The following is a 13,419-nucleotide window of genomic DNA, read 5'->3' on the forward strand; positions in this document are numbered from 1 at the left end:
GCGGTGACACTTTTCTCTTTGACACTGTATAAGCTCTCCCATGATGCACTGTAGCTTTATGGGCAAAGGTATTAAAGTTTGTAGCAGTATACTGTTGGATTTACTCCCAAAAGGACTTTTGAAAAACCACAGTTTGTCAGTCGCTGGACGAAGTATAAAGATTGTTAATGCCGTTTTATCATCTCAGACCTTTGAGACGAAGTTTAATGTGGTTGTATTACGCCACCACATTACACTCTCACTTTGAAGGAAGTTCACAAATGAATTCTAGTGTCATTACTGTCTTTATCAGAAGTCAAACCACGTAGATATGTCTGGTGTTAGTGTGTTTCTCCATGCATGTCCCGTTGACTTCAACACAGCCGTCACTGCAGCCGCGGCCCCCAAAGCAAGATTCAGTCACGACCCTTCCTTCTTTTTTTAGTTTTCCGTGGTCCACCATGCTGTCCGGAGTCTGCAGTCACAGCTGACCTTGATAACAAATCGCTGCTGAAATACTTTGTTTACCAAAACCTCAAAAAGACAGAAGTATAAAAAAAAAACCCAGAGGGGAAGTCTGCAATGAATGTGTTTACCACAGAGCTCAACATACAATTGCGTGCGGGAAACCACTGAAACACATCAGACGTCAGTGTGAACATCTGATATATCAACACGTCTGAAATGTCAGTAGATGTGATGTTGGACCAACTGACAATAGTGTTACATGACAGGCTGCAAGGACAGTTACGTCACAATGCTGCATGAAGGCTGTCCCAATCTGAAGGCTCCTCCAGATGCTCCTTCTTTTCCCTGTTTTTGGAGAACGCACTGCTACGATTCTTTGTGGCCTCACATATCCCAAGTTTCTTTGCGGGCCCGAAAAAGAAGAAAGAAAGAGAGAAAATGATGACATTGCGTGGCGTAGATCATCAACAACAGCTGATGAGGTTAACAAAGTCTCTCTGAAAGACTCAAAGGCCGGATCCTTCGAAGGATGCAGACCCTGAAATGAGACACAGCATTTTTTTTTTCAACCAGGCGTGGTGGCTTCCTTAAAATGTGATTGTTGTGACTGAAAAATGTCATGACAGCCAGCTTCCTCTGTAAAAACCACAACTTGTTCTTTTATACAGTCAGACTTATTTAAACTTTCTGATTTCTGATTATAACAGCTGTGTATTGGGAAATTTGTGGCGAGGGTGTGATGCAGATTCATGCTACATGTTCCTCTTCATGGAAAAAAACTGACACCCCCTGAAAAAATGTCTGTACAGCTACATTTTTTATCAGGGGGCGTCACAATTTTGTTGTCTCAAGATGAGAAGATGAATTGAATTCATGCAACACTGATTCATGATCAGTCACGACTTGATGCGTCGCCCCGCTAACACAATCACAGCACCCTGGCAGTGCTACATTGCAGAGTCACTAAAGTCTCACCTTGCACATAATCATCACATTAAACAGGACATCAGCTGGAAGTTGCTACGCTTTATTTGATGTAAATGTTGACACAAGGTGGCAGCAGAGTCGAGGTCAGTCCAGTGAAGAGTTCACTGTGAGGATACTTGTGCTGCATTGTTACATCAGACTGTATGTAATGTACAACATATGCTTCCAATGAAGAAGTAATTGGCATGTAGGAATACTCTTACCCATGATGACAGGTTGAAGTCGCCTGTATGTAATTTCACAAATATAGCTGAGGACAAATATAGGAAAACCTGCAGAGATATGATGTAACAAACAGGTTAAGGAGATTCTTTGTTGTTATTAATGTTAATCATCTATTGAGCCATAAATATATTTATTATTTATTTTGAAGCACTTGAAAACCCAACAACAATAATCAGGATGTATAATCGTTATTGTACTGTGTTATCATGAGTTAAGAGGGATCTACATTCATTCTGCATGTTTTCTAATGTTCCAAGCAGCCACTCACTCACACACTGGTGGCAGGAGATTACCATGCAAGCTGGCAGCTTCTCATCAGGCGTGATTACGATCATATGCACACTCACACAGCAGCGTGAACATTCACTGGGAGCATGTTGGGGTTCAGTATCTCGCCCAGGAACACTTCGACATGCAGACTGCAGGTGGTGGAGCGCTCTACCTACGAGTCCTGCGCCCAAAACACACTGATGACGCTGCTGTGATTACTGTGATTTGGATGTAAAGTTAAGTGTTGATATTTTAAGAAGGATTAGTTTCCATGGTTTTAAAAGATCTGTGTGTTTTTGTTTTTCTACAAAGAGAAAAAAATTCAGATCCAGGGAACAAACGCAGAGAAAACATTGTGCTTCTGTTATTTTTGTTGACATGCAATGATGACTAAAAATGCAAATATTATATCTGAAAGAACAAGGATTTGATAATATTTCTTGAAAAGGAAATGTGTCTCGTGCTTCTAATTTGTAAGTTATACACATTCTTCTTTGATTTAAAACGAATGATGGGATTAAACCATAATTTCAATATTTAGCCGACAATATACATATTTATTTTCATGTTTTAAGCTGATATGGCAAACAGCTGCTTGTTGAGACTTGCATTTCCCTTCTGCCGACAGAAGGGAAACACCAGGGCAGCTGTCCCTGGCCCTCGGTCATTAGGGGGCCAAGAAAGGCCCTCGAACACTAAAAATAATCAGCTGGGGGGCTTCAGGCTTCATCAGTGCCTCTAATCAATATGATTTCATTTGTAACTACATGATTAATGACATTTCTTCTGTGATTGTTTGGCTGCCAGCTTTAAAATCTTCACCTCACAGTCACTAACTCTGTCTGCTGTTTGGTGCTGAGCAGGTGGTGAAGGTTGTTCTCAGGCTACGTGGCCTGCAGCGATGCTAACACAACCCTCAGTGAACCAAAACAACGTGCTGAAAGATGCTAAAACCTAAAACCAAAACTAAATGTAGTTTTTTGCAACTAGTTTTTGTAAAATGACAAATTAATGAACCCTGTAACCTTGTAAGAGCTTACAGGTGACTTCAGACAGTAGGTTCACCTTCATGAGCGACTCCTTAGTGTAAGAACAAGGAACATCTTTAAAGGAGCAATATGTAGTTTTTTCCAGCACAGCTGCTGGCGAGTCCATTGCTTGTCTCGATCCCCCCGAGTACTGTAGAAGATTCTCCTCTAACAAAGTGGCTCCATTTATTCAGTTACAAACACTTAATTTCCTGTAACCTCTTCACAATAAAAAAGCCTTTATTTAGTCATTTAAAAGCTTTTATTATGAAGGAGCATTACAGGAAACGTTCTGTTTTCATCAGCAGTAACTGAAACTCTTGAGGAAGCAGTAAAACAGCAGATGTTAGAAAGTGAAACTAATAAAGAGATTCAGTTAGAAGCCACTTAAACAGAACCTAACCTTTTTTATTATTTACAGTATTAATGAGGTAACACTCAGAATAAACAAGCTGTTCTCAGAGGAAAACAAGGTGGGAGAACACTGTTTGAAGCTAGAAAGGTGGCAGGGTCCGCCACATTTACACAAAGTTAAACACAATGTCCTTTAAGATTAGTTTGTTTATTCAGTCATGAAAACAAAGAGAGGCTGGTTATTTAGTTTGATAAGGTTTGATTAACATTTCTCATAACCAAAACTACATAACGCTTCTTTAAGAGAATGACATTTGCAAATCTTTAAAATAAAAATGACTTGTGTAAATGGTTTAAAGTAGAGAGAGAGTTTGTTGAGTTTTCTTCTGCAAAACTACATAATGCTCCTTTAACTTTACCTATTTTTTTTAAAAAATTCTCAAACAAATCCATTAAATACGACGGAGTATTAGGGCCAGAATAAGAGAATAAAGTCATAATATTACGAGAAAAAGTAGTAAATTCATGAGAACTCTGAACTTTAGTATCGGTTTCACAATTAAGAAAATACTTATTCTTTTGGCTCATCAGCATCAAATTATCATCAGTATCGGGACTTTTAAACGATTGTGTCTGTTTCGAAGACAGAAGTGGTCACGTCAGATCTTGATAACTCCAGGAAGCGTTTTTCTCATTAAAACGACCTTTTTATTATAACATTATTCTCGTATTATTCCGACTTTATTCTCTTAATATTAAGACTTTATTCTTGTAATATTACGACTTTATTCTCGTAATTTCTTTGAATGTTTCCCTCTTAGTATGGCCCTACAGTTAATGACGCCAGAATACAAAGTCTTATTCTCCCGACGTCTCATCTCAGTTATTTATTTGTACATGGTCTCTTCAGAGGCAGCGTTGTCCTGCTGAGTTCGGGTTCAGGTCGGATCCATTGTTTCCACGTCCCGGGCCATCTCCGGTGAGGTCATCGTTAAAAAGGTGGGCGTCAGTGGGCGGGGCCAGCGCAGCTCCGGACCCGAGCCTGCTGTTAACATGAGAGGGAGTGAAAGTTTCCAGAGAGCGAAGAAGAAGAAGAGGAAGAAGAAGAAGCAGCAGCTGACTTACAGACTCTGGTCCCTTCACACTGAGCCACAGTAAGTGTGTGTGTGTGTGTGTGTGTGTGTGTGTGTGTGTGTGTGTGTGTGTGTGTGTGTGTGTGTGTGCAAGTAAGTTTAACAGGAGCCTGAGAAATATGCGACAGTCAGCTGAGCAGAGTCTCTGTGTGGAGACTGACTTCAGATCAGTGGTGGTCAGGAGTGCTGAGTGTCTTTGTGTCAGGAGACTGTCTGAAATCTGTGTTTTATCAGGAGTTGTTCAGGATGAAATGTGAGCTGGAGTTCTGGAAAACTTCTGTCCTCTGGTGTTTAATCATTTAATCATGTCTGTCAGTCAATTAATGTATTATAGGTGTTCTACAGTGGATGCATAATGAGTCAAAAGTCAGAAGATACACTTTGATTATGGACTTATTTCTTTGTCGAGCAAAAATGTCCTGAAAGTCATAGTGAAGATTTGCTGCATTTCTGACATCAAGACCAAGTGAACTGATCTGATCGTGTCACCTCGGCCTCCAGGACGCTGTAATAAGCTTCATTTCACAAGTTTCTGTCATTTTCTTGACTGAATGTTAATTCGATCCAGTTAGAGGACTTGACAATGCAAGTAATCATTAGTTGCATCATCAGACATAAGTTGCATGATTATAGATCTTTTTATTGTATCTACATGCAGCAGTACGATCTTCTGTCCCTCACATGAAGGAGGTTCTTTGTTCTGCTTGTGTCGGTCAGGCTGAAGTAGAAGTTATGTGGAATAGAGGAAGTGTTACAGAGTCTCGGTGAGACTCTCCTCTGAGAAAAGGGCATCGAGTAGAGCAGCTGACTTTACATTAAACTGATATTCTGACCTTTTCAACCAAAGCATTGATCCCCTGCAGCAGCAGCAGCAGCAGGTGGGATCCGTGTGTCTGACTTGCATGAAGGTGAAGGCAGGTGTGAGCTTCTTTACAGGGTGGTGGGTAAAAAGAAGGGTTCAGCTGCAGTTGTCTGAAAATACAGAAAGATCTGTCAGTATTTAGAAGCAGCAGACGGCAGCAGAGGTTTCTTCATATTTTGCTTTGTGCTGAGAGTAAAGTGGAGCTGGTGCGTCATGGATGTGTTGCCCTGTGCGATGAGGCGGTGCTGACGGTCCTCGTCGTGTCTTTATGTCGACTCTTCATGCTTGGAGCTCGTGGTGACACAGTGCAGATGTGCGTGCATTGCCTTGAGCCGAACCTCAGTTGTTGATGTGCTCGCCGAAGATGCTCCCTAATGACACCGCTGCTGCTGCTGGGACACATTGCAGGCAGACCGAGAGGCCGACGGCTTCATTCCATCTGCTCATTCTGTAATGTGTGTGTTGTTTCTAGCTTGTGTAACCACTGCCACGTTACAGCGAGCAGAGCAGGAACCCTGCAGCTGAAGGGATCATCCGTCTTCTGCCAGATGTTTTTTACACAACAGCATGAGATTTTAAAACTTCTAACACTTAATAAGTTGTGGAAACAGTGTGAGCTCTTGTTTATATCAGTGTTTGGACTTGGAATCGTGATGTATTACTTTTCCTTAAAGGCAGCAGTGTTGGTCCTCACGTGGATCAGTGGGAGTCTGGCGTTACATCACCCTGCAGGTGTCGGGTTCAGCCCACCTTTCCCTCGACTCGTTTTCTGAAAGTAACTCAAAGAAATCTGCTCCTGATCACCTCCTGACACACAGTCGTCTGTACAACTCTCTCAAAGATATATCAACATAATTATTCGCCACCTAGAGAAATGTTTCCATTTCCATTTAAGACATTTAAGGTTGATCCTCTGTCCCTCAGCTGCACAGAAACTAATACCAGTCATCACTGGTCCCTGGTGTTTTTTTTAGCCTTTAACTGTGTTCCTCAGCTAGGTTGCTAACTTTGCCTGCTGTTTGTCGCTGGGCAGGAAGCGTTCAGTGGGTTTATCAGAGATTTCTCATCAGAAACATCTGCTTGTTGCTGCTGGTTGTGGTGTTGATGCGGGCGCAGTGAGGAATCCAGAACATCTGTGAGCTCCGACACTCCGAGGTGTCACGATGCTCCATCAGTGTTGGGAAAAGTTACTTTCAAAACGTGATATTATACATATGACTAGTTACCTCCAATTTAAAGTAATATATTACATTACAATATTACTGTCTGCGTAGAGTAATAGATTACTTAGTGCACTCCTTTGTAGTTACTTTCAACAAAAAAGAGGATCAGTCTGATATATGATGAGACAGGAACATATTTTTAATTGTAGGCTCAGTCGTATGAAACACAAACAGACCTGCAGCTTCTATAATGTCGCCTGTGATGACATGAGGAGACAAACATCTCTTCTTCTCTGCCTTTTTATTGCAGTCCACAGAACAAAGAACACATGGTGTGATTCAAGATTGTGAATTAAAATGCGCTCGGAGGATTAGACTTCATTGTTTCAGTCACACAGACTGAACACAGAACATAAAGGCTTGGCTGAGTTGTTATTATTAGTCAATAACAGGGATTCTAATAGCTACACGACATTACTGTAGTAATACATTACTGAAATATTATTAGTAACGTGTTATCTTACTATGTTACCACTAAAAGAAATATATTACTGTAAGGTGTTACCACCAGCTCTGTTCTCCATGATCCAACTTGACTTGCGATGTTAAAGGTGCACTACGTAGTTTTGCAGAAGAAATATAAACTCAAAATTTTGACTCATTTCATTCATCGTCTGATATTTGTCTTCACACCGAAACAGACAGTCACCGAAACAATCAAACTCTCTTTGTTTTCACGGCTGAACAGTCCTAATAAACAAACTGAGCTTAAAGGACAACACAGTTTATACTGATGTTACTTTGTTTACATGTGGCGGACCCTGCCACCTTTCTAGCTTCAAACAGTGCTCTGGGACCTTATTTTCCTCTGAGAGCAGCTTGTTTATTCACTTATTGGAAGAATGAGTTTGTATTATCACCTCAGTGATATCATAGTTTAAATATCTTCTCTGACACTACACAATGCCCCTTTAATAGGTGAAATATTGGTGGCAGTGAAAACAGAAGGTCAGAGTGGAAGAGGAAGTGCCAAGTATCCAGAGAGCCTCTTTAATGTTCCCTCTCGTAATCGTTCTTCGGTCTGATTCCTTTCTAATAAACAGTAAGAACCGTTGTGAAGAACCAACTGAGACGGGAGCCAAGAAATGTTAATGACTGCTCCTCTCTCTTTTCATCCTGTCATCAGTTCCCACCAAAATGCCGGCCACCCAGCGTCTGCCCCGCTGCACCGTCCTCCTGTTGGTGCTGTTAGAACTGGCCCTCGCCCAGTACGAACACCTCGGCTACCCGCCGGGCTACCCCGACCCTGAGGTACCGGAGCAGTACACCGCCCCGCAGCTGGCGCCGGACACGCCGAGGATTCAGCTCCGACTGGCGGGAGACAAGAGGAAACACAACGAGGGCCGCGTGGAGGTTTTCTACAACGGTGAATGGGGCACCGTCTGCGATGACGACTTCAACCTCCACGCTGCTCAGGTGGTGTGCAGGGAGCTGGGCTACCTGGAGGCCATCTCCTGGTCACCATCAGCGAAATATGGGAAAGGAGACGGTAGGTGTCCTAACGCACTGCTTTCCAGCATCATCTTCCTCACAATGAAATGTGTAACATCTCAGTTTTTGACGTGAGGCCACTACTGGCTGAACATCCAGTAGAGCGATGTCACTCCTGCTCATGGTCTTTTAGTTTATGACTTCTCTGGACTATCACTGACAGAAAACTGGTTCATGGTAAAAATGTGTCTCAGCTTTCAGAGAGACTAGCTTCACATTTATGAGAAATCTTTTTTTTTCCTTTTGTTGTTTCCACTACTGAAGGGGAAAAATTCCTCCCAAGGGAAGAACTGATGGATTTCTCTTTTGTCCGGTTCAGGACCCATCTGGTTTGACAATCTCCACTGCAGTGGCAAAGAGCGGACCTTGGCTCTGTGTCCTTCCAACGGGATCGGTGTGTCAGACTGCAAACACACGGAAGACGTCGGCGTTGTGTGCAGCGACAAGAGGATCCCCGGATTCAAATTCGTCAACACCCTGCCCAACCACGTCGAGGTAAACATGCTCAGGAATCTGAAATCCCAGTAGATGCCCCTCACTTTTCAAACTCCACACACACACAGTTTGTACTGTAGACTTTCTGCACACATTTGCAGGTTTCAAACTGAGAGTTTTCTCTCAGACTTGACGAGAGATTCACAGAAAGCATTATACAGTTGTTTCAGTAGACAGAGGGGTCCTCATTGTGCCTCTTTACATGATAAATCTTTCCTTTCTCTGGCCTGGAAACAGTCGATAACCCTTCTGCTTTAATGACAGTCCTGTCTGAACAGCCTGCAGTAAAAGTGTGTCAGTGAGAGTGCAGTTAAACTGGTAATTATTAGTGTGCTGCACTCGTAAGTGTCGGCGTTGTCTGGTCGGATCATCGACGGGCTCTGCTGAACCTCTTCTCTCTGGGCCGGGCCAATAAGCTCCCAGCTAATTGCCACCAAACAGCAGAATGTTATCTTTCTGCTCGCTGTGCCGGCCTCATGAATCCACATTCCAATGTCCTGAGCAAACTGCAGAGCAGAGCCGCCTCTCAGCCTCGGTCCCTCTTCCTGACCCCACTCCAGTGAGTCCCCAACAATATCACATCACTCTCTCTGACTCCAGAGTTTGTCGACCCTGATTCCAGAAACGCTGGGATGCCGTTGTTCTTCTCACTGTGTCTATCTGGATCTTGTTTCTGTCCGTGTTTAGTTGGATATATGTTGAAAAGGATTTGCAGGTCATTGTGTTCTGTTTTAATTTGATTTTTTACACAGCGTTCCATCTTTTTTTTTGGAACCAAGATTGCCTGAATCTGCAGCTCTTCAGCTCTGCAGTGAGTTTCAGCTCACTGTTCTGCCGCCTCGCTGCAACTAAACTGTTTTAGATTCACTCTCTCTGCTCTGATGTTTTCAGCCACAGCAGGCGCCTGTGTTTTTTTGAGAAATAGCTCCAGAATCTCTACCTGACAGACACAGCTGGAGCTAGAGTCATGGTAGAGTTGGTAGAGACCAAAAACGGAGCTAAAAGGGACTTAAAGTCAGTCTCCAAATGAATGATAATGTGTCTCCATATCTGCTGTTCATGGGTGTTTCTCAAGTGTGAAAGAGGAATCAGTGGTGCCATCTTTTTTTTTTTATTCCACACAATTTTCTTCCATGTCAAGATCTGGAACCTGCTTTACCCACAATGCAACTGAAATTCCTAGTGTGGTAAAGGCTTGAGGGTGCTGCCGAGGCCGACTCGCGTGACATCACTTGACATTCGGTTCCTTCTGTGCAGCTTTTTTGTGGCACAGCGCCGTCGTTCTCCTCGAGACTTGTAAACAGACTCGCGGACGCACCTCGCTGACTTTAAGGACAAACTGTACAGATTATGATTCTCCGAGGAGCGCGGCTGGAGAGGTCTAGACGTCTGGAGTCAAGCTGGGATCAACCTGAAAGAATCCGACTCAGCTTTTCCATTCACAGAAAGGAGGCACGTGGGCGCAGAGTTTGTATAAGACCGGGCCCCCCTCCTGCCACACACAGCCGGGCCTTATCATCTGGAAGTGGTAATCTGGTGACTCACCCGGGGCAGTTATGGCAGCCATGACGACATGTCGCTGGGGTTTTGTGGTATAGGATGATTAGTGGGCTCTCGGAGTGCTCAGGAGCCAACATACAGAGGCGCCGCTGCCTCTTCAGGTGGTGGTGAGCTCAGAACAACGAGCAGCCAGTCCAGGTCTGAGGAAATACCCAGAGAGTGAGCTCAGAGGGAGGTGAAACACGAAGCCAGGCATGCACGTGTCGCTGACCTTCGACCCCGTGCACTCAGATTCCTCTCTGTGACTGCTTTGTCTTCCTGCATCGTTGCAAGTGTTACATTTTTTAAGCATCGCCAGTTTTCTTTGAGCGACTTGTGAACTGGCACGCTGTGTATATTTAACACAGATTGGCACCCAGTGTCTCCTCGCTGTTTATTTACGTACCGCTGTCGTGTTTTGAGGAAGTATTCTTGCCTCGCCTCGACATTTCAGCGGATGCAGGAGCGGCTGCGGAGGGCTGGTGAGGTCTGACCGGCGATCACGCGACTGCATCACATTCCACTTCCAACCAATTTCAACATGAAGAAAAAAATTCCAGGGTTTTATGAAATGTGATGTTTGGCATCGCCCCCTTTCCACGCTGGAGCAACAAGGCTGCCCCGTTTATCCGGATCATACGAACAGTGATGCAGTCAGGATCCTCAGCCTGGTTTATCCAGGTCAACGCTCAGAACAGGGACAAAAACAACCGTTAGAGGCGTGTGAGGAGAAGTGTGTGAAAGAGGAATATTGTTAGTCGTTTGATTTTATGGGGGGAAAATGTCAACTGATGTGGAGGCCGGCTACACAATGGAGCACTACAGAAATGTCTGTCAGCTGTGAAGAAAAGCCAGAGGGATGTAATTAAGGCTGAGTATTGTAATCGTAGCCCTCTTTTGGTTCAAACGTCCGCAATTAAAAGTCATCAAATGGTTTTAAAAAAGGGGGAGAAAGAGGGTTCTAATGTTTGTGGACTCACAGTCAGCAGGGACGTTATGAGAGAGACTCTTGGATTTGTGCTTAAAGTTTAAACCTTCAGATCATTTCTGTGCAGGTCTGTGTGCTTAAGTTTGATTCGTAAAGACTTCAGTTCAGCTTCTTTCCTCTTCCTCCACATCTCCATGAAGTTTTTTTTCTCATGTTGTATAGATGGAAGTAATTTCATCGAACAGAGACTATAAAATGACCCAGTGGACCTTTGATAATGACCTGCGTTTTATATTTGGGTGAGCTGTTCCTTTAAGTCATTGTAAACTGAGCTGATTGGGCAGAACAACCAGATGTCTGTATTTATGTTTTAGTGGGTGATTTTGTGGTGGTTTTTTTTTCAGAAACTAATACCAGATCACCGGTTCTCATCTTTACTGAGAGCCAGCACAACATGTAATCGCAGCTCGTTTGGATGGTAGAAGAAGAAGCCTGCGGGCCGCGTCCCCGCGCTGCTTCGCTCTGTTAGTTTGCTCTGACGAATCTTTTGTGCGGTTGTCGTGCTCGAACAGGTAGCGATGTAATCTGGCTGTGGGGATTAGCTGAACCAAAGCTCGCCTCTCCAAATGCATTTCATCTCTATTTCTTTATTTTTTTTTTCTTCTTCGACTGCAGCTTTTCTCTCCCTTCCCCTCCTTCCTCTCCTCCTCTCTCCCTCTCTCATAAGCAGATTACAAGCAGCCATGAATTCAACCCCAAGCAGAGTTTACAGCTCCCATTTTCCTCTCTGCAGTCATTTTTTCCCCCTCTGAGGGCCTTCAGGTCAAATCTTCCGCTCTCCTCCCTGTAAACCTCCCTGAATCGTGGCGCGGTGCTGTAAATTGCCTTGTCAGCCCTACAGCGTGTTAGTACTGTGATGTGGGATTAATACCGGGCCGCTCTTTGTGTCACCATCTCAAAAATGCTTTTAACTATTTAATCTTTTTTTTTTCCCTCTCCACCTAGCTGTTAGGTGTTTCTCCAGCTAGGTAAAGGTTTTCAACCCGAGGCATCACATTCCCACGGTGCAAAACGCAGGCGGATGTTTAGCCCCTGGAGACTAAAATTAAGCGCTCCATCTGACATCAGTGCGAGCCGAGGATCTGACTCCGGGGGCCGAGCCTGCTTTCACAAGCTCTGGAATTAAGTTGCGCCAAAGTAGGAAATGTGGATTTGCAGGTCTTCTTGTCTGCGTTAAGACAGTTAAGAGTACAGTCTGATCTTTACGGCTGACAAACAGGCATCATGTCAAAGGAAGTAATCCCTTTGATTGCTCCGACTGGTTTTATGTCCATGTGCAGAACAGATCTGTCACCATTAATTGGCTGCGTTGTGAGAGAGGAATGCAGTGTTGTCATTTTTATTTTACGGCTCTCCTCCGCAGCTGCTCTCCTTTTGTTTCTCTGCCACAATGTGCACCATGTGTCGCGGGTGTCGCGGGATCCCTGACCATGTATACAGTTTGATTTATGTTTAAAACTCAGCTTTGAAGTTCATTGTTGGACATGAAAGTTGTAACGTTATTACCGTACTTTCTTAACTAATACTGGTTACTTGTGCTGGGAAGTAGCAGGGTCCAATTAACTTCTGACACACTGTTCAATAAGTCAGTAATAAATCCAGCATTTAAGGCGGTATAGGAGCCATTTCGGATTCTGGTGTCGGTATCAGAGCCCCCCCTCTGAACAAAAACCTGTTCGAAAGTTGTCAGTCCAACGTCTCTTTTAGACACTTTTTCAACGTTTGCTAGTGATGAGTGCCGTCCCAACAGGGTTCAAAATTTTACTTTTTACAATATCATTTTAAGAAAAAACACTCCCACACACTGTCCACTTCTCTTGCAACTTAACTGCAATTGAAGTAGAAAGTGTGCGGGAGTCTTTTTCCTGATTTCGTCACCCTTCTGTCTTCTCCTACGCACCTGTCGACCTGAAGGTGTGCACGAGCTGCAGTCTGACAATGGAATTTTACACATCTTTTCAAATTCAGTCTCAGAAGTCTAAAGAACTGATTGTGACTCAGACTTAAAGTTTTTATGACGGCCAAATTTTTACATCACGCAGCAAAAACTACAGGGTGGATTTGGTGTGTACGTTACACTGACAGCTGTTCATCAGCTTTGACGACTGTAACTGAAGAGATGAATGGTGGCAGGGTCCGCCAAACTGTTTATTCCGTCATGAAAACCAAGAGAGTTTGTTTATTCAGTGTTTGAAGGCATAAAAAGATCTTTGTCTTCTGATTCAGATTCCTCACGCTCCCTGTCGCTCTGTAAGCTTTCTCAGTTCAAACAGGTTTGAGAACTTTTATTTTGAAAAAACTAAAAACCAGATTGGTAGAACCACCCTCCAAATCCCTGTACTCTGAATCACTTCCCCCCCCGAGTGTGTTTTTCATG

At 43.6% G+C, this 13,419-nt stretch overlaps 1 protein-coding gene across 1 annotated transcript in view; it reads left to right on the forward strand.

The window, feature by feature from the left end:
- Window positions 1-3,799: 3,799 nt before the first annotated feature.
- loxl2b (lysyl oxidase-like 2b) overlaps window positions 3,800-13,419 on the forward strand; it is a 30,450-nt gene continuing 20,830 nt past the window's right edge. Inside the window, exons 1-3 of the mRNA XM_037099154.1 lie at window positions 3,800-4,465; window positions 7,656-8,018; window positions 8,340-8,515. Coding sequence (XP_036955049.1) covers window positions 7,667-8,018; window positions 8,340-8,515 — 528 coding nt within the window. The 5' untranslated portion in view covers window positions 3,800-4,465; window positions 7,656-7,666. The remainder of the gene's footprint in view (window positions 4,466-7,655; window positions 8,019-8,339; window positions 8,516-13,419) is intronic.

This window comes from Acanthopagrus latus, chromosome 5 (assembly GCF_904848185.1).
Source record: "Acanthopagrus latus isolate v.2019 chromosome 5, fAcaLat1.1, whole genome shotgun sequence".
Taxonomy (NCBI): Eukaryota; Metazoa; Chordata; class Actinopteri; order Spariformes; family Sparidae; genus Acanthopagrus; species Acanthopagrus latus.